Source organism: Octopus bimaculoides, chromosome 11, assembly GCF_046866305.1.
Source record: "Octopus bimaculoides isolate indiv1 chromosome 11, ASM4686630v1, whole genome shotgun sequence".
Taxonomy (NCBI): domain Eukaryota; kingdom Metazoa; phylum Mollusca; class Cephalopoda; order Octopoda; family Octopodidae; genus Octopus; species Octopus bimaculoides.
The window spans coordinates 17,767,321-17,787,399 of NC_142938.1; the positions used below are offsets into that span (position 1 = coordinate 17,767,321).

The 20,079-nt window shown below is 39.6% G+C and overlaps 1 protein-coding gene across 4 annotated transcripts in view; it reads left to right on the plus strand.

The window, feature by feature from the left end:
- The window catches only part of LOC106867460 (uncharacterized), a 97,018-nt gene that overhangs the window by 57,324 nt on the left and 19,615 nt on the right, over nucleotides 1-20,079 (plus strand). For all 4 annotated transcript variants that reach the window (XR_016243604.1, XR_016243605.1, XM_089359580.1 and 1 more), the window contains exons 24-35: nucleotides 1,416-1,484; nucleotides 2,887-3,069; nucleotides 3,496-3,591; nucleotides 4,234-4,390; nucleotides 6,272-6,406; nucleotides 7,250-7,446; nucleotides 8,298-8,428; nucleotides 9,016-9,241; nucleotides 10,197-10,357; nucleotides 13,227-13,403; nucleotides 14,794-14,959; nucleotides 16,433-16,528. Coding sequence is in view for 2 of the 4 variants with exons in the window: in XM_089359580.1 (XP_089215706.1) it covers nucleotides 1,416-1,484; nucleotides 2,887-3,069; nucleotides 3,496-3,591; nucleotides 4,234-4,390; nucleotides 6,272-6,406; nucleotides 7,250-7,446; nucleotides 8,298-8,428; nucleotides 9,016-9,241; nucleotides 10,197-10,357; nucleotides 13,227-13,403; nucleotides 14,794-14,959; nucleotides 16,433-16,528 (1,794 nt within the window). In the remaining 2 variants the exon portion in view is untranslated. The remainder of the gene's footprint in view (nucleotides 1-1,415; nucleotides 1,485-2,886; nucleotides 3,070-3,495; nucleotides 3,592-4,233; nucleotides 4,391-6,271; nucleotides 6,407-7,249; nucleotides 7,447-8,297; nucleotides 8,429-9,015; nucleotides 9,242-10,196; nucleotides 10,358-13,226; nucleotides 13,404-14,793; nucleotides 14,960-16,432; nucleotides 16,529-20,079) is intronic.

Consider the following 20,079-nt stretch of genomic DNA (forward strand, 5'->3'; position numbering starts at 1 on the left):
AAAGGTAATGTATTTCAACCGAAATATGGTAACAAAAGGGTTTTTAACCCTTTGGTATTCAGATTACTCTGTCAAATGTAATGCTTATTTATTCACATTGTTTCGAATTAATCATTTATAATCTTGTAGCTTCAGGATTTCAATGATGTAATTGTTTATTCTTAGAATGACATTGTAGGGTAGGTATTAAAGGCTGGATCTCTCTCTCTTTTAGTCTTTTACTTGTTTCAGTCATTTGACTGCGGCCATGCTGGAGCACCGCCTTTAGACGAGCAAATCAACCCCAGGACTTATTCTTTGGAAGCCTAGTACTTATTCTATCGGTCTCTTTTGCCGAACTAAGTGACGGGGACATAAACACACCAGCATCGGTTGTCAAGCAATGCTAGGGGGACAAACACAGACACACAAATACACACACACACACACACATATATACATATATACGACTGGCTTCTTTCAGTTTCCATCTACCAAATCCACTCACAAGGCTTTGGTTTGGCCCGAGGCTATAGTAGAAGACACTTGCCCAAGATGTCATGCAGTGGGACTGAACCTGGAACCATGTGGTTGGTAAGCAAGCTACTTACCACACAGCCACTCCTACGCCTATATGGTGTGTTTGTATATTTTTAGAATGATATTGTAGAGAAGGTATGAGAGGTCGGATGTGGTCAGTTTTAACATAAAACAGGTAGAATATTTGGGCCAGATATGGCCTTTTTAAACACTAATGGGTTAAAGTGATTTAAATTAAAACTTCATGTTAATTTTTGTTCCAAACAGCATAATTAATCTGCTGGGAAGTCAGTTTATTCTCATCTAAAGATGGGATGTTAATAGTTCATAGGTTTTAATTAATAAAAGCTAATCAGGCACTAAACAACAACAACAGTTGCAGATGTTAAAGAAGGATGTAGCTATAAAAAAAAATACTATCAACAAAATGAAGATAAAACAAGTGTTTTTAAATATTCTCTTCATGTTAGCTGAGAAAGAAAATAAAAATCTATGTAAGTCAGCCCGGTTGACTGAGCAGGTAAGTAGTTACAATGGCTGAAATTATTCAGACTTGAACTCAACATTCTCTGAGCTGTTAGTCTCATTACTCAATGTATATTAATTTATGATTTATAAAATTTAATCTACAACACATATAAGTATACATTTAAACTCAGTATCTTTATTAAGTTGTTAGTTTCATTACTTAATGTATGTTAATTTGTGTTAATTTATGATATAATTTGCAATATATATAATATTGTAGGATCTGAAATAAGCATTTTTCTCTAAGCTGTAAGTTTCATTACTTAATGTATGTAATTTATGTTTATTTATGATTCCTGAATGTCATTTCTGTTCATCATTATCAGTTTACCTACATTCATTACTTTTTTCACCACATTATTTCACAGTGTATAGAGATGAAAGAAATCATGTTCTTTCTCAGTCACGGACCTTCTGATCCCAAGGAAGCATTCATGGTAAGATCTTTTTATCATGGCTTTCCTTTTATCTTATATTTACATAACATATCCATGTGTTTGTGCACATACAGATGCACACATACTCAAGTTTAAAAAGTGGATGTAAAACTGCAAGGTATTTGTGTATTTTATGTTTTGAGAGACTAACACACATCATGTGATCGACCAGGCTATCAGATGTTGTTGCACATCGCTGGTTACAGTGCACTTTTGCATTGTTTCAGCCTTCAAATGTTGCCGCCCTGCTGGCTAGGCAAACAGGTCAACATTCTTTCCCAGTTGGAAGGTGGACTGGAGCAACATGAAATGAAATGTTTTGCCCAAGAACACAACACACCACCCAATCAAGCAATCAAACTCACAATACAGTGATTGTGAGCGCAACAGCCTAACCACTAGGCCACGTGCCTTCACAGCACACATACAAACATATATATATGTGTGTGTGTGTGTGTGTGTGTGTGAGATGTATGTATATAAGAGTGTATTTATTTGTGTGGGCATATACATATATCAATTCTTGGTGGTGCATTGTGTCTTTATGCAAGACACTTTATTACACATTGCTCCAGTTCACTCAGCTGGAAAAAATAAGTTGTATCTGTAATTCAAAGGGCCAGCCCTATCACATTCTGTATCACACTTAATCTCCCTGAGAACTACATTAACAGATATGCATGTCTGTGGAGTGCTCAGCCACTTGCACGTGAATTTCACAAGCAGGCTGTTCCATTGATTGGATCATCTGGAACCCTTGTTTGTCATAACTGATGGAGTGCCAGTTAATATATATATATATATATATATATATATATATATATATATATATATATATTGTATCTGGACAATTCTCCCCAATGAAAACTACCCCTAAGATAATTACCCCCGCTTGGTTAATTACCCCCTCTCCAATATATTAAGAAGTTTTAAATCATCATCTGTTGTCCATGGCAGGATATTGTTCAGCAGGGGGATGTCCTAGACTCATATATATGTGTGTGTCTGTGTGTGTGTGTGTGTGTAAGCAAAAAAGAACAGTCAGCAGAATTTTAAGGGGCAGGGATACATATTCTCATTCAAAAGCAGAACATTACTATTGAGAGAAATGGTGACTATGTTGAGAAGTAGGGATGTGATCCACAGAGGACCAGCTTCATTTTGATGTATAATACATGTTCCTGTGTTGGTAATTATACCTGTCCTAAACAAAATGGCATTACTTTTTGACTCACCCTCGTAATATTAATATATATTAGTCTTATATATTCTGATATACTTATTATGAGAGATTTATGTCTAATCTACTTAATGGCTTGAAACCAGACATAAACACCATCTGTTAAAAATCTTAAAGAGCTGCTTCAGAACCATTTACAATTAATCATATTATTTATTCTAGGCTTTAGAGAAAATGCAGGCAGAAGATGAGTGCAAGTGTCTGAGAATTTGTAATAGTCTTATGGAATCTCTGAATCGACAGCAAGACATTTTATTCATTGCAAGCTACATGCTGAACTACCTTGAATCCAACCTGGACCCACAGAGACAAGAACAGTTACGCCTTACCTGTATCGGAGCCAAGGTAAGCCTGTATTATGTTTCAAGGGTGTCTTGTCATTTATTTTTTATTTTTTATTATAGTTTGAGTTGCAGAGTTAGTAAGACACAAAGTGACTGATTGTTAGGGGCTGGTATACAAACCCTAGTTGCAGTCATTGTGGTTAATAACTTTGCCTTTATATCTCAAAATTCAGTGTGTATTCTACAGCATCATCATCATCATCATCATCATCATTATTATTATTACTATTATTATTAAGAAGGCAGCAAACTGGCAGAATTGTTAGCATGCCAAGCAAAATGCTTAGCGGTATTTTACCCGACACTACGTTTTGAGTTCAAATTCCACCAAGGACAACTTTGCCTTTCATCCTTGGCTAACTTAAACCCCACAAATTTCTGGCTTCTTGTCTATATTAGAAACAATTATTTTTCTGTTTTGTTCTAGGCTTTGCTGTGTCTTCCCAACTCTATTAGGGGTGAATATCGGCACTTGGTATCAGCCCCACAACTCCTGTTGGAGCAGCTGCTAATGAACATGAAGGTAAGTTTTCAGTGTTTATATTGGTCCCCCCCACTTTTTTTTGTTAACTGTCATCATCATCATCATCATTTAACATCCACATTTCCATACCTGAATAAGTCAGGCAATTTATGGAGGCAGGTTTTCTACAGCTGAATGCCTTTCCTTTTGCCAACTCTCACCTGTTTCCAAGCAGTGTTATATATTTCACCATGGAAGACAGGAAATGAACACCATCAGTTTTGCTGTTCTGCAGTTTTGTTATTCTTAATTTCTATTAATCTCCCAAAATAATCAAATTCTTTTTTTCCTTGATTGTCCAGGCACTTTTTCTTGTCCTTTCTCTCAGTTATCACCTAAAGTATGTGATGCTACCAACTTAGCTTCATAGCAACTAGAACCATCTTACACTATACTATATGGTTCATAGTTGATTATGATTATTTGTGCTCTCTCTCTCCCTCTCTCTCTCTCTCTCTCCCCCTCTCTCTCTCCCTCTCTCTCTCTTTCTCCCCCTCTCTCTCTCCCTCTCCCCCTCTCTCTCCCCCTCTCTCTCTTTCTCTCTCTCTCTCTCTCTCTCCCTCTCTCTCTCTCTCTCCCTCTCTCTCTCTCTCTCCCCCTCTCTCAAATAATTACATATGTTTCCATTCCATTTCAATCAAGGCCGACCTTGCAGGACAAGTGTTTTCCAAGATACAAAATGACTTCCGACGCATTCAGGATAGCAGTCAGTGTTTCTCTATTGAAAATTTTGATGACCTTGTTGCAAAATATGCCACTAAAGCTCTTGAATTTCCTATAGTCCAAGTTCTAATTCAAGGTAAACTTTGTTAAAATTCTCACTTGATTTTTTCTCTTGTGTTTTTTCCCCATTATTTTTATTGCATTCATTCATTGTTAAACGTTCCGTTGACACTTTCTATAAATGTATTTCAGATTTCATTGTAAATACTAAGTGTTATCATCCATGCCATTGTTATGTCATCAATACTGAGATGAATGCTCATATCATCACTTTCCTGCTCATCATCATATTCATCATCATCATCATCATCGTCACGAACACCACTACTATTAGATCCAGTATCGTCATCATTGTATACACCAAAACTGCAACATTGCATCACAAACAATGAACCGCTCAATATATCAAGCCTATGTAAAAGAGTCTCTACATCAGTGTTTCCCAACCTATTTTCTCCCAGGCCCCACTATAACTTTTCAGAAAAATTTATGTCTCGTCGGTGGCCGGAAAAAAAACTACTTTATTTTTGATATTTTATCACAATTATCTAATACAAAAGAATACACTAGTAACTCTTCTATTAAATACTGAGTATCAACTTCCCATAATTATACACTTTTCTTAAAGAAATATCCACATTAGGGCATCAGAATAACACTATACTGTGGCAAACAGCCTTCACACAATATTTTTGGCTGGAGGGATTGCTTTGGCTAGGCTGAGTATAGATGTAGTATGTTTGCTGTGAAGAAAAGATTTTCACTAGTCCATAGCCCATTAAAAAAAAAAAAAAGAAAACAGTTTGGATCCTATGCCCCACCACAATTTTCCCAGGTCCTACTAGTGGGGCATATGCCCCACTCTGAGAATAACAGCTCTACATGATTGCAAGTAGCAGCAACCAAAAACACAAGTTAACACCTTTTAAGTTGGTTGGAATTGAAAAGCAACATTTTTCAGAGTAGGATTGCTTTAAAGTGGTTGGTGTTTGGAAGTTCATCCAATTATAGAAACCATGCCAAAACTGACATTGGTGCTGAGTACAGTCCTGTGGCTTGTTGAATCTTGTCAAACTCTTAAACCAATACCAGCATTTGACAGCAGATATTAAATGATGACGACAATAGTAGCAGCATTGTTGTTGTTTTATTGATCCTAACAATCCATCTTTTGTATGTTGTCTATATTTGAAACCTAACTGCACCTGTCATCATCATCACCAACATTGTTTAACATCTGCTCTCCATGCTGGCATGGGTTGGATAGTTTTACATGGAACTGGCTAACAGGGAGCTGTCCAGACTCCAACTATCTGTTGTGACATGGTTTCTACAGCTGGATGCCCTTCCTAATGCCTATTACTTAGCGGTGTGTGCTGGATGCATTAATGCAGCACCAGCACAGGTGCTTTTTAAGTGGCACTGGCCGGCACCTGAAAAGACAAGCCTATATGTGTGGACACCCGTGTTATTTTTATTTCATCAGAATATCCACATAGGCTTTTATACCTATAAATAAATGTGTGTGATAACCATCATATATTTAGCATATAAACATATAGGGACATAAAGACAATAGCATGTCCACATACAAACACATAAGTGCCTACACACACATGCATGAATACTCATGTAAACATATATGCATACAGACACACATGCATATCTTTTTTTTATTTTTTGCACTTTGTGATGTGCTCAGCTTTGCCTTAAAATAATTGTCCCCACAAATATACGTGCACAGGGACACTTGCACTACCACACACACACACACACACATACACACACACTCTCTCTCTCTCTCTCTCTCTCTCTCTCTCTCTCTCTCTCTCTCTCTCTCTCTCCCTCTCTCTCCCTCTCTCTCTCTCTCTCTCTCTCTCTCTCTCTCTCTCTCTGAAACATTTCAAATTGTGTGTGGAATGCATTTCTTCAAATATTTCTGTTAAACCATTTTCAGGGAAGGATAGAAGCCAGTCCCGATTGTCTTTGATGTCAGACCGTCAGGACTTGGATAGTGTTAGTGTGGCATCAAAGAACCAACAGTCAGAAACTGGAAGCACACGGATGCGGAGACGAGGATCCGATACATCCTGTATGTTAACTCTAAACGTTTTTTATACTTTCTTATTATTATGCAATACATCCATGTCAACTGCTCTGTTAATTATGAAATATTGTTCTATGCTTTTGCTTGCTTCAGATATTGTATTATAGCCATGCTGGGGCACCACTTTGAAGGGTTTCTTTTTTAGTCAATCATATTGACCCAAGTACTTACTTTTAAGTCTGGTACTTATTGTGGCCATTCTGTGCACTGCTAAGTCATAGGGTATAAACAGAAACATGTATTTCTTCAAGTGGTGTCAATGTATAGACAGATAAACAGACACAAACACACACACACACTCCTGCATATTTATAAGTGGAGGCATGGCTATATGGTTAAGAAACTTGCTTCCCAACCACATGGTTTCAAGTTCAGTTGTACTGCACAGCTTCTTGGGCAAGTGTCTTCTGCAATATCCGCAGGTTGACCAATGGATTTGGTAAACAGAAACTGGAAGAAGCCCATCGTGTGTGTGTGTGTGTGTGTGTGCATGCATAGTAAGGAATGTGACAGTGTAGGGGAAAAGAAAAGTCCAAAAAGTGTGCCATGGAAAAATTGTGGTGATCAACAATCAAGGGTGAAGATCTGACATAATTCAAGATTCTAGATTATTTTTAGTTATTTTTACTTAATTTTTGAGAGCAGCCAGGTTCATTTTTAGTATTCTTGTTTGTGAGAGCAGTTGAGTTTATTTCAGATATTCTCATTTTTAAAAATCATCTCCGGTTTAACGTTGAGAAGACGTTGGTGTTGCCTTGGTGGAGATTTGTGTTCTCTGAGTGCTCTTGTTTATATTCTTGTTTACCATCTCATTTATTCTTCCACCAGTGAACCGGTCTCCTGGAAAAAACATAGACAATCATCAACACAGGTCTGTTGGTACTACAGGCAGCAAGTACCTTTCTCTCAACTTGGGCACTGGCAGTAAATTCCAAATGCCACAAGAGCCACCTCACAAAGACCAGTGGGTTCCAGATTCTGCAACTGCTGTGTGTATGGTTTGTCGAGTTGAGCGATTCAGCATGGTAAGCATCTATAATTTTGTACATACATACATTCACACATATGCGTATGTGTGTGTGTGTATATATATATATATATATATATACATATGCGCACACACTCATGCATGCATGCATGCATACACACACACATTTCCACTTGGGCTAATGTGAAGTCTGTATATGGTTGTTTGACATGATAGACAAAGCAGCCAAATTTCCTCAAATTTTACTCCACCTTTTTATGGTAGAAATGAAGCAGATACCAAAAAGTAAGGGATGGTGACAGCTGGAATGCCTTCAGTCAAACACTTCTCTGGAGTTAAATAACAACAATATTTACATTTCCATTTATACACAGATATGCAAAGCAAGCATCAGGTATACTCACCTGTATGTACAGATACATACACATGCAGACCTGAAATTAGATGACTTTTAAATTGGTCTCAACACTCCGACGCTTTAGTTGAAAAAGCATCAATAGAAAGAAGCCTGCCACGTGTGTGTTTGTATGGTGGTGGGGTTTAATGTGGCCTTGTCTTGATAAAGTGTGATATTTGTAAATGAATGTCACCATCACATAAGTGATGGCCACCATTTTCCAATCTTCTGTGAAAATCTATTATGTTACTTGGAAAAAGCTAAGGGTTGGTAAGAGGAAGGACATCTAGCTGTAGAAAATCTGCCTTAGCATATTCCGTCTGATTTGTGAAAGCATAGAAAAGTGGATGTTAAAACAACGATGATCTCATGCACGCACACACACACAGCACAGGCACACACATGCAGACACACATGCACATACATTTATATGCATGTATATCAGCTTTTATTGTTTTATATATATATTGTTTTATCAAATCATTTTGCAGTTTAATCGACGTCACCATTGCCGTAGATGTGGTCGACTTGTTTGCAGAGGATGTTCCGGTAGAACCACCCTCATCTTTGGCATGGTAGCCCGTACTTGCGATGATTGTTTTGAACAGATATCACGAACAAGGTAACTAATTACTAGCTCACACTTGTTGCCACAGCCAGTTTCTTTTAGCCTTTATGTATGTATTTAATGTTTTTGTGTGTATACATGTTATTTAATTCCAGCTCAGCCCTAATCAAGCTGATATTAAATGAAAGAAATACATAGCATTACTGTAAATATCATGTATCATGTTGGTGTAAGAATCTATTATTATTGGGGGGGGGGGGATATATTCTTTTAAATTAATATATTTTCTGTCTTCCTTGTCTTTACCTATTTTCTGGCATACAAGTCAAAATTTCAGACCAGAATTTACAGCTAAAAAAGATAAGTTGACTTCTACGCCAAGATGATTTTGTGAGGACCAAAAATTCCATGTGAAGTACAGCAGGATTTGGAAAGTTAGTGATGATGTTTGAATGTTTACATTACATGTTTACACTATATTTTGTGTTGGCATGTATGCCAGAAAATATGGTATATACTCTTGATGAATTCCCTATAAATGAAGTTTGTACAATTAAGATCAATTAGAAATGACTTGACACATCACTGTCAGATGTTTATGATATTAAAATGTTTACAAGACCTTCTTTTAATGTTTGCAGTATGAAAGATGAAAATGACAGGACTCCCTATCGTCCCAAAGATACTCAGTCACGAGGTAGCGATGAGCTCCTGAACTATAGTCCAAGTTTAACCTCATTTGCTCCCAAAGACCATTTCAGCTTTTATGACCTGGCCGGTGCCATCCGTCAAACAGAACATCCTTGGAAACTGAAGCTTGACCCTGACTACAACAGCGATCTTCTGGAAGAATTTTACTATGAACAGGTATGTGTGTATGTGACCCCTTTTTTTTCTCTGTTTTCTTTTTTCCTTTCTATGTGGTTTTGGATTCATTCAAAGAGCACAACATCTTGGGCAAGTGTTTTCTACTAAAGCCCAAGCTTACCAAAGCCTTGTGAGAGTATTTGATAGATAGAAACTGAAAGATGGCTGTCGTGTATGTGTATCTGTGTTACACTTCTCTGAAAATCGCAAGCTGAAAGTGATGATGTTATCACTTCTGTCAATAAATCCTCCACTGTATTTGCACCTTTTGAGGATAGCTGCGTGAAAAAGTGCCACACCCTAACAGTTGAGGGAACCCGTGGAAGAGGTAGGCCCAGGAAGACCTGGGCTGAGGTGGTGAGGCAAGACCTTCGTACATTGGGCCTCACCGAGGCGATGACTACTGACCGAGACCTTTGGAAATGTGCTGTGCGTGAGAAGACCCGGCAAGCCAAGTAAGATCGTTGCCAGTGCCCCTGGACTGGCTCTTGTGCGGGTGGCACATGAGATGCACCATTTTGAGCGTGGCCATTGCCAGTACCGCCTGACTGGCTCCCGTAGGATTTTCGAGTGAGATCGTTGCCAGTGCCCCTGGACTGGCTTGTGCGGGTGGCACATAAAAGACACCATTTCGAGCATGGCCGTTTTCGTGCGGGTGACACGTAAAAGCACCCACTACACTCTCTGAGTGGTTGGCGTTAGGAAGGGCATCCAGCTGTAGAAACTCTGCCAAATTAGATTGGAGCCTGGTGTTGCCATCCGGTTTCACCAGTCCTCAGTCAAATCGTCCAACCCATGCTAGCATGGAAAGCGGACGTTAAACGATGATGATGATGATGATGATGATGAAGGCATATTAGAAAGATTGGGCAGTGAGAAAGATTAGGAAAAGCTGTATTTATTGTTTGAAATATAAATATCATTGTTTTTTTTTTTTTCTCATTCTCTTTTACAGGCACCGAGTGCATCCTTGTGCATTTCCATACTCAACGTGCACAGTGATCCTCGAAAATGCGGAGAGCTGATTCTGAAGCTTTGTGACGACCTTTCCAAACTGCTGAAACCCATCTCACCTGGAATGGCAAATAGTGAAATAGACTACAGCCTAGTCATTAGGTAAAGTAATGGTTGTTTAATTTCATCATCATCATCATCATTTAGCATCCGTTGTCCATGCTAGCAAGGGTTGAACGGTTTGACCAGGGCTGGCAAGCTGGAAGGCTGCACCAGACCCCAGTTTGGTTTGGCATGGTTTCTACAGCTGGATGTTCTTCCTAACGCCAACCACTCCGAAAGTGTAATGGGTGCTTTTACATGCCACCGGAACAGGTGCCATTTCCATGACACCAGTGTCTGCTACGACTGCAATTTTACTTGGCTTGATGGCTCTTCTTCTCAAGCACAATACAATGCCAAAGGTCTTAGTCATTTACTCCATGAGGCTCAACACTTGAAAGGAGCTTTTCACTTGTTACCAACATTGGCCACTTTGCCTCTATGAGGCCCAACACTTGAAACGTGCTTTTTACATGCCACCATGTGACTAGACCATAATCCACACCACCAGATATTTTAAGCATCTCAGCGGTGATTCTTGATGGGCCAGGGGCTTTATTGTCTTCATATCCTTAATTGCTTTATCTACCAAGGTACTGTCAATTCGGATAGCTGGTTCCTCAACTGGATCAACATTTGGCAGACTCTCTTCCTCTCATTCATTCTCCACATTCAGCAGTCTTTCATAATGGCATTTCCAAACCTCTTTCTTTGCAGAATCATTAAATGCAAGTGTGCCATCATCCATGCGGACACATTTCTCTCCTATGACATCACAATTTTCTCTCACACAGTCTTGCAATCTGAAACACTTCAAGTCTTTGGTCCTCACGTTGCTGAACATAGGCAAAGTTCTTCTTGTTTCTCCCTTGGCTAGATATACCTGTCTCCTAGCTTCCCTACTGGCTATCTGATACAATTCCCTGCTACTCCCACTCTTCCAGACCTGTTTCTTTGCTCTAATGGCCCCGTCTACAACATCATTCCACCACCACATCACCCTAGGTCTGGAAGGGACTTTGCACCAGCCACAGATTTGGTCTGTGGCACTCAGAAAGCTGTCCCGCAGGAATTCCAAGTTGCCCTCTATGTCACAAGTCTGTAGCGCCTCCTCCTTCTCATCAAATTTCTCAAGTAGGATGTCCCTGAATCTCTGACCATATGAAGGGTCCTTAAGCTTCCAAATCCTTCTTTTCCAGATTGGTCTGCTTCTTGGCATCCTTCTGGCCTGGAGTCTAAAGTCACTAATGACTAATCTATGCTGGGGGGGGGGGGGAACATTCTTCACCAGGGAAAGTCTTTGTATTTAAGAGCAACCATGCATCCCGTTGTCTGGCAAGAATGTAATGGATCTGGCTAGCACAGTCACCTGATTGGTATATTATCAGGTAACTGACTGACTTCTTGAAGTTAGTGTTGCAAATCAATAGGTTATTTGCTTCACAGAACTCCAGTAGTGTTGTTCCCTCTTTGTTTTGGGAACCAATTCCATGACCCCCTTGTACTTAACTTAGATTTGATCTGAGAATTTGGTTGAATAAAAATTGCTTGGGGTATTGGGTAAATGTTGCAGAAATGGATCTTAAAAGGTCGAGTAGAAACAAACTTATGTTCTTTCACAATGTAAATTAAACATGATTATTAGACCTACCAAAAATAGTGAAGAAAGTATTCAGCTGGCACCGGAGACAGTTTAATCCAGGGGTTTTCAAACTGCGGTCCGCGGACCACAGGGGGTCCGCAAGGACAAGACAGGGGGTCCGTGGACAGCAAATACTTTTTATGGGCAATTTGATTTTATATATGTTTTTTAATCGAAATCTTTTAATTGACAATAAACCTATTTGTTAAATACTGTTAAATAAATAAATGTAAAAATATATGTTATTTTAAGCAAATATTTATGTATAAATTTCATAAGCATTTATAAAGGGGGTCCCTAAGGTAAAGCCTGAAATATAAAGGGGTCTGCAAGTCAAAAAGTTTGAAAACCCCTGGTTTAATCAACTGTTTGCTCTCACCAAATATGTGGCCTTATACTTATGTCAGAAACCATCATCCTCATCCTCCTTTCAGGGTTGATAAAATAAGAACCAAATAAGTGCTAAGTTTGATGTAATCAACTAGCCACCCCCCTTAAAATTGCTGGCCTTGTGCCAAAATTTGAAACAATAATAGTAATAATTATTATTGTTATTTTTTACCCTTTTACTTGTTTCAGTCATTTGACTGTGGCCATGCTGGAGCACCACTTTTAGTCGAGCAAATCGACCCCAGGACTTATTCTTTGTAAGCCTGGTACTTATTCTATCGGTCTCTTTTTGCCGAACCGCTAAGTGACGGGGACGTAAACACACCAGCATCAGTTGTCAAGCGATGTTGGGTGGGGGGGGGGAACAAACACAGACACACATACATATATGTGTGTATATATATATATATATATAAAAGATAATAAGAGTGAAAAAACTACAGAAGGCTTGTGTTACATGGTTAAAGTATATATTTAAATTATGTCAGAAAAAATGTTATAAAATCTTTTTGGTATATAAACATTGTATTTTGAGAAGTAACCGGTTTCGTGTTGTCTTTTCAAATTTCTCTACTTCATTGTAACGTGTTCGCTCCAACACACACATATATACGACGGGCTTCTTTCAGTTTCCATCTACCAAATCCACTCACAAGGCTTTGGTCAGCCCAAGACTATAGTAGAAGACACCTGCCCAAGGTGCCACGCAGTGGGACTGAACCCCAGAACCATGTGGTTGGTAAGCAAGCTACTTACCACACAGCCACTCCTACGCCTATATAAAGTTAACTTTGCCTTTCATCCTTTCAGAACTGATAACATAAATACCATTTGAGTACAGGGGGCAGTGATTTAATTTGCTATATATGTTGTTTATTCTTTTTCTGTCTTTGGCAGCATGATGAGACATCTGTTGTTCCATGCAAAGGTGCGGTTTACCAGGTGCATGGAAAATCGCTTGATGATTTTGTGCGACCAATACTCAACTCTTGTTGATTTGCTAAAGGTACTACTTGCCTCCAACTACCCTGACCTTCCATCCATACAGGAACTCACGAAGAGTGAATCAGTGACGTAAGTTTGTGTTTGCTGCATGCTTTTCTACCACAGGTTGGTTGTGAAAGGCTTCGCCAAAATGGGATCTGTGTAGGTATTGACCATACTTGAAGTAACTGATGAGACGCACCTCTACACTTGATGCAGGTCTCTGCTATTTAGACATCTGTTACTTTCTTGTAGACGGGGACTGTGGAGAAGCCTATTGGATAGATTGTACTTGTAATTTAACCCTTTTGATACCAACCTTTCTGAGATTGCCCCAGATTCTATGATGCAAACTTATTGGTTTTTAAAGTAAATGAAATTAAAACCATCCCTTCAAAATTTCATGTTAAATTATTTTCCAAACACCAGCTTAATAAATGATCAAGTTATTTTAATGTATTCTTTAAATTTTTCAAAATTAATTGAAACAATGATTGTATGTCTCAACAGAAATATGGTAGCAAAAGTATTAAATGCCTAGCCTTGTCACTGATTTTATCTGAGAATTACATTAAGAGTACATGTGTCTGTGGAATACTCAGCCACTTACATACTAATTTTATGTACAGACTGTTCAGTTGATCAAAGAACTGAATAATCATCAATGAAACAGATGGAGATCCATTTATATACTCTCTTATAGAGCTGAAGTGAAAATAACATTGTTGACCCTTAAGTCATGAGTTCTAAATGCATTGCAGATGTTTCACTGTATTTCTAGGCTGATCACTTTATTCTACCTTGACTCAGTTCAATTAGGTGTCTTATTTAGAAAGATACTAGGTTTTTGAATGAAAGTTCTTCATGAAAGACTGGTGTTTTATCCTGGAAGAAATGTGTCTCTCATCCATTTAGTGTTACAGAAAACCAGAAAGGATCACTAACTCCTTTCATTAATAGAGCTAGTGGCAATTTATTTTTTAATCCTTGCGATTAAAATATAAATGAATTACTTCACTCTTCTAATTATATGACATATGAGGATTAAATGTTTGTGTCCAGTAAGATACAAGCTATTATGCTAATCATCATCATCATCATCGTTTAACGTCCGCTTTCCATGCTAGCATGGGTTGGACGATTTGACTGAGGATTGGTGAAACCGGATGGCAACACCAGGCTCCAATCTGATTTGGCAGAGTTTCTACAGCTGGATGCGCTTCCTAACGCCAACCACTCAGAGAGTGTAGTGGGTGCTTTTACGTGTCACCCGCACGAAGGCCAGTCAATGGAGAAAGAGAGAGAGAAAGAAAGTAGATGTAGTGTGTTAAAGCTCAATATCTATAGCATACTAGGAACAAGTAAATTGACTGAATACTCCATCACCAGCTACAAATATTGGCCTTGGGCCTAAAACCAATCTGTTTATTGTCAATGTATTATTCTCATATGATTTTTATTGAAAAATATTGTGTTTCAGACGCTTGCGAGATAAACTTATTGAAGTAGAGCGCTTGCCGCTTGCTATGGAAGTTTCCACAAAATGTGGTCTTGATGCCACAGGTGTGTGGGCTGCGTGGGGACGAGCCTGCCTTCGCTTCCGCAATTATCCTTTGGCACGAGAAAAATTTGCTCGCTGTTTAAAGGTAACTCATTCTCTTCCCATTTTTAGGGTTCTCTTTTTTTTTCTGTTCAGGTTATTTTTTTTTGTTTTGTTTTGTTTTCATACACTGAATGTTAATTTTGTAAAGAATTGTCTGGTACTTTGTCAGTCTTAAAAAGGACAAAAGACAAAATGAGAAAGGATAAGGAAGAGGCAATCAGTGTACTATTTCTGTCACTTCAGACCAATATATGCGTATATCATCATCATCGTCATCATCATTTAATGTCCATCTCCCATGCTGTCATGGGTTGGATAGTTTGTGAAGATCCAACAGGTCCAAGAACTGCATAATGCTCCAAATATCTGTTTTGGCATGAATTCTACAGCTGGATACCCTGCCTAACACCAACCACTTTACAGAGTGTTCTGAGTGCTTTCTTTCATAGAACCAGCTCTTTGTGAGCTCACCATGCAGCTTGAAAGTCTAGTATCTCCTTTGACTGAATGGGACTACAGTAGAAAAGAGGGGCAGGTGGCTTTATGCTATGGGATTAGGGGGTTAAAGTGTGAGAGAAGAGGCCAGAAGAGGTTTCTTACTGTGGTGTAGCTAAATGGCTATTCACATTATAGAAGAGTGGGTGGGTGGGTGTAACCGAGGTGAAGCTGGAAAGAGATGAAATAGTTGGGGTAGACCTTCTACGTACAAGAAGGTGGATAGAAGTGAATAGAGATAGAAGAACAGGGAGTGTGGGTGGGTAGAGGTTGCAAGAGTGTATGAGGAGAGTGAGGGATGGTTAGAGATGGGGAATGGATGAGGAGGTTGAATATAATGAATTAAAGAGGTTTTACACATTTTCTGACTGTCAAAGTCCACGTAGAAGATTTCAGTCAACCTGAGTGTATTGTAGAAAAAAAAAACTTGCCTAAGGTTCTGCAGTTGGATCTAGAACCACTTTGTTGTGAACTGAGCTGTGGAGGCGCAATGGCCCAGTGGTTAGGGCAGCGGACTCGCAGTCGTAGGATCGCGGTATCGATTCCCAGACCGGGCGTTGTGAGTGTTTATTGAGCGAAAACACCTAAAGCTCCACGAGGCTCCGGCAGGGGATGGTGGCGAACCCTGCTGTACTCTTCCACCACAACTTTCTCTCACTCTTTCTTCCTGTTTCTGTTGTACCTGTAATTCAAAGGGTCAGCCTTGTCACACTCTGTGTCACGCTGAATCTCCTCAAGAACTACGTTAAGGGTACACGTGTCTGTGGAGTGCTCAGCCACTTGCACGTTAATTTCACGAGCAGGCTGTTCCATTGATCGGATCAACTGGAACCCTCGTCATCGTAAGCGACGGAGTGCCAACATTACATTGTGAAATGAGCTTCTTAACCATAGATATGTTCTTTTATTAAATACTTTTATATGTTTCATTGCAGTATTTAATGAGAGATTGTTTGTGTCTTTCTTTTTCTGTATACTTTTAGTGTGTATGTTTAACCCACCTCTTACTTATTTTCAACAGCCACCACGAGACCGCAACCTAACCCAACATTCAAATGCATTGCTAATGGAAGTTGTGGAATGTTTGGAGTCAATGCCTAACAGAGAAAGCACTGAGGTAACATATCTAAGATTGCCTACAATGCATCATTTCATTCACACACAAGCACACACACTGAGCTGTTTGTTCATCAGATACTTACTTCTCAAAGATAAATTTGAAGGGTTTTTTTTTTTCCTAGGTTTACTATTTTAACAGATAGGAGCATTATTATCTGTAACTTTAGAAAGCAAAGTTGAGCAGCTCAACAGAAATAACTTTTAGGCATATCCTAATCTTGAAAGTGCTCAGTATTATAGAATATTGGAATACGTGAGAATAACAGAATATCTCCTTCGCACACATATTTATACATGTAAAGTTGAATTGTTATAATTTTAATTTATAGCTTCACAAATATTCATCTATTTATTAGATAGAAGTATATATACATACATATATATATATATATATATATCATCATCATCATCATCATCGTTTAACGTCCGCTTTCCATGCTAGCATGGGTTGGACGATTTGACTGAGGACTGGTGAAACCGGATGGCAACACCAGGCTCCAGTCTGATTTGGCAGAGTTTCTACAGCTGGATGCCCTTCCTAACGCCAACCACTCAGAGAGTGTAGTGGGTGCTTTTACGTGTCACCCGCACGAAAACGGCCACGCTCGAAATGGTGTCTTTTATGTGCCACCCGCACAAGCCAGTCCAGGGGCACTGGCAACGATCTCGCTCGAAAATCCTACAGGAGCCAGTCAGGCGGTACTGGCAACGGCCACGCTCAAAATGGTGCATCTCATGTGCCACCCGCACAAGAACCAGTCCAGGGGCACTGGCAACGATCTTACTTGGCTTGCCGGGTCTTCTCACGCACAGCCCATTTCCAAAGGTCTCGGTCCGTAGTCATCGCCTCGGTGAGGCCCAATGTACGAAGGTCTTGCCTCACCACCTCAGCCCAGGTCTTCCTGGGCCTACCTCTTCCACGGGTTCCCTCAACTGTTAGGGTGTGGCACTTTTTCACGCAGCTATCCTCCTCCATTCTCACCACATGTCCATACCAGCGCAATCGTCTCTCTTGCACGCCACAACTGATGCTTCTAATGTTCAGCTTTTCTCTCAAGATACTTACACTCTGACGGGTATTCACATTGACATTACACATCCAACGGAGCATACTGGCTTCATTCCTTGCGAGCTTACGTATGTCCTCAGCAGTTACAGCCCATGTTTCACTGCCATGTAGCATGGTTGTTCGTACGCATGCGTCATACAGTCTGCCTTTTACTCTGAGTGAGAGTCCCTTTGTCGCCAGCAGGGGTAAGAGCTCTCTAAACTTTGCCCAGGCTATTCTTATTCTAGCAGCTACACTGTCAGCGCACCCACCCCCACTACTAACTTGGTCGCCCAGATAGCGGAAGCTATCGACTACCTCTAGTTTTTCACCCTGGAATGAGATAGAAGTTGTTTCCTGTTTGTTTGCAGTCTTTATTGCACCTGAACATCTGCCACAAACAAAAACTAACTTGCTAGTTAACCTGCCTTTGATGTTGCTGCACCTCTTATGTGTCCATAGCTTGCACCGGGTACATCTTATAGAGTTACTACCTACTCCTTTTCTACATACTGAGCAGGGCCATCTACCTGAAGGGGTTTGTGTTTTATCTACCTTCCTACTTATTAGGATTTTGGTTTTAGCTAGGTTGACTCTAAGGCCCTTCAATTCTAGACCTTGCTTCCACACCTGAAACTTCTCCTCTAGTTCTGATAGTGACTCCGCAATTAGGGCAAGGTCATCAGCATAGAGGAGCTCCCAGGGGCAACCTGTCTTGAACTCCTCTGTGATTGCCTGGAGGACTATGGTAAATAATAGGGGGCTGAGGACGGAACCTTGGTGGACCCCTACCTCTACCCGGAATTCATTGCTGTACTCATTTCCAACCCTCACCTTACTGGCCGCATCTCTGTACATGGCTCGCACAGCTCTCACTAGCCATTCTTCTATCCCAAGTTTCCTCATTGACCACCAGATAAGGGATCGGGGGACCCTGTCAAAGGCTTTCTCCATGTCAACGAAAGCCAGGTACAGAGGTTTATCCTTGGCTAGGTATTTCTCTTGCAACTGTCTCACTAGAAATAAGGCATCAGTAGTGCTTTTACCTGGCACGAACCCAAACTGCATCTCATCTAAATTGATTCGCTCCCTAATTAGTTGGGCTATGACCCTCTCTGTAACTTTCATAACCTGATCTAACAGCTTGATGCCTCTGTAATTATTTGTATCTAAAGCGTCCCCTTTACCTTTGTAGCAGTTGACTATGATGCTGCTACACCAGTCATAGGGTATGACTCCTTCGTGTATCACCTGGTTCGTAATACGGGTGACTAGGCTATAGCCAACACTGCCAGATATTTTGAGCATCTCTGCAGTGATTCCTGATGGGCCGGGGGCTTTCCCGGTCTTCATACTCTTAATTGCTTTATCTACCCTGGTACTATCAACTCGGATAGCTGGTCCCTCTATTGGGTCGACATAAGGCAGGCTCTCTTTCTCCCATTCATTCTCTTTATTAAATATATATATATATATATATATATACACACACTGAACTAACACATGCAATGGAAATACTTGAATTCTCAATGGAAAACATCATCACCTTACTTTGAAAGAATAAAAAAATTCTGCTGCATGTATTGAGTCCTTTTCCTCACATGTGTACATCATAACAACATACATCATCATCATCATCATCATCATCATCATCATCGTTTAACGTCCGCTTTCCATGCTAGCATGGGTTGGACGATTTGACTGAGGACTGGTGAAACCGGATGGCAACACCAGGCTCCAGTCTGATTTGGCAGAGTTTCTACAGCTGGATGCCCTTCCTAACGCCAACCACTCAGAGAGTGTAGTGGGTGCTTTTACGTGTCACCCGCACGAAATGGTGTCTTTTATGTGCCACCCGCACAAGCCATACGTACATATATATATATATATATATATATATATATATATATATATATATATTATAAACAAACATAGAAGTGCTGAGTGAATTGGTATTTTACAGAAAATAAAGTAAATCTTGAACACAGGATAGATGTGAAAACAGCTTAGCAGATGGGGAAAAGTGGCCAGCAGGTGGCTACAGAGAATTGAATCCTGTACCTGTCACATACTGGTATATATACATTTATATATACATAAATATATCTAATACTCAGAGTGACTCACAAACACACATGAATTTTCATCTTCGTTGACAGCAGAAAAATCTAGAAAAACAACAACCATCCAGAGATTTAAATTTCTGAAATAAGAAAGTATTGAATTGTAAAATTATTTATTTTTGTCCTTTAAATATTTACATTTCAACAAGTTTAATTTCTGATTGACAACATATTACCAGGCTGGATTCAAAAAAAGCAACCTTTATTTCTAAGCTAAGATTAGCAAAGACCTTAGGGTCTTATAATAATCCCCTTATCACTGTGTTACTGATATATTTGATAAGAGATCTTCTGTTTAGGAGTCTGAAATCAAATTGATTGAAATGTAGTCTATAACTTTGCAACTTTTCTAGAGAGGTCTAATTAGACTGGGACATG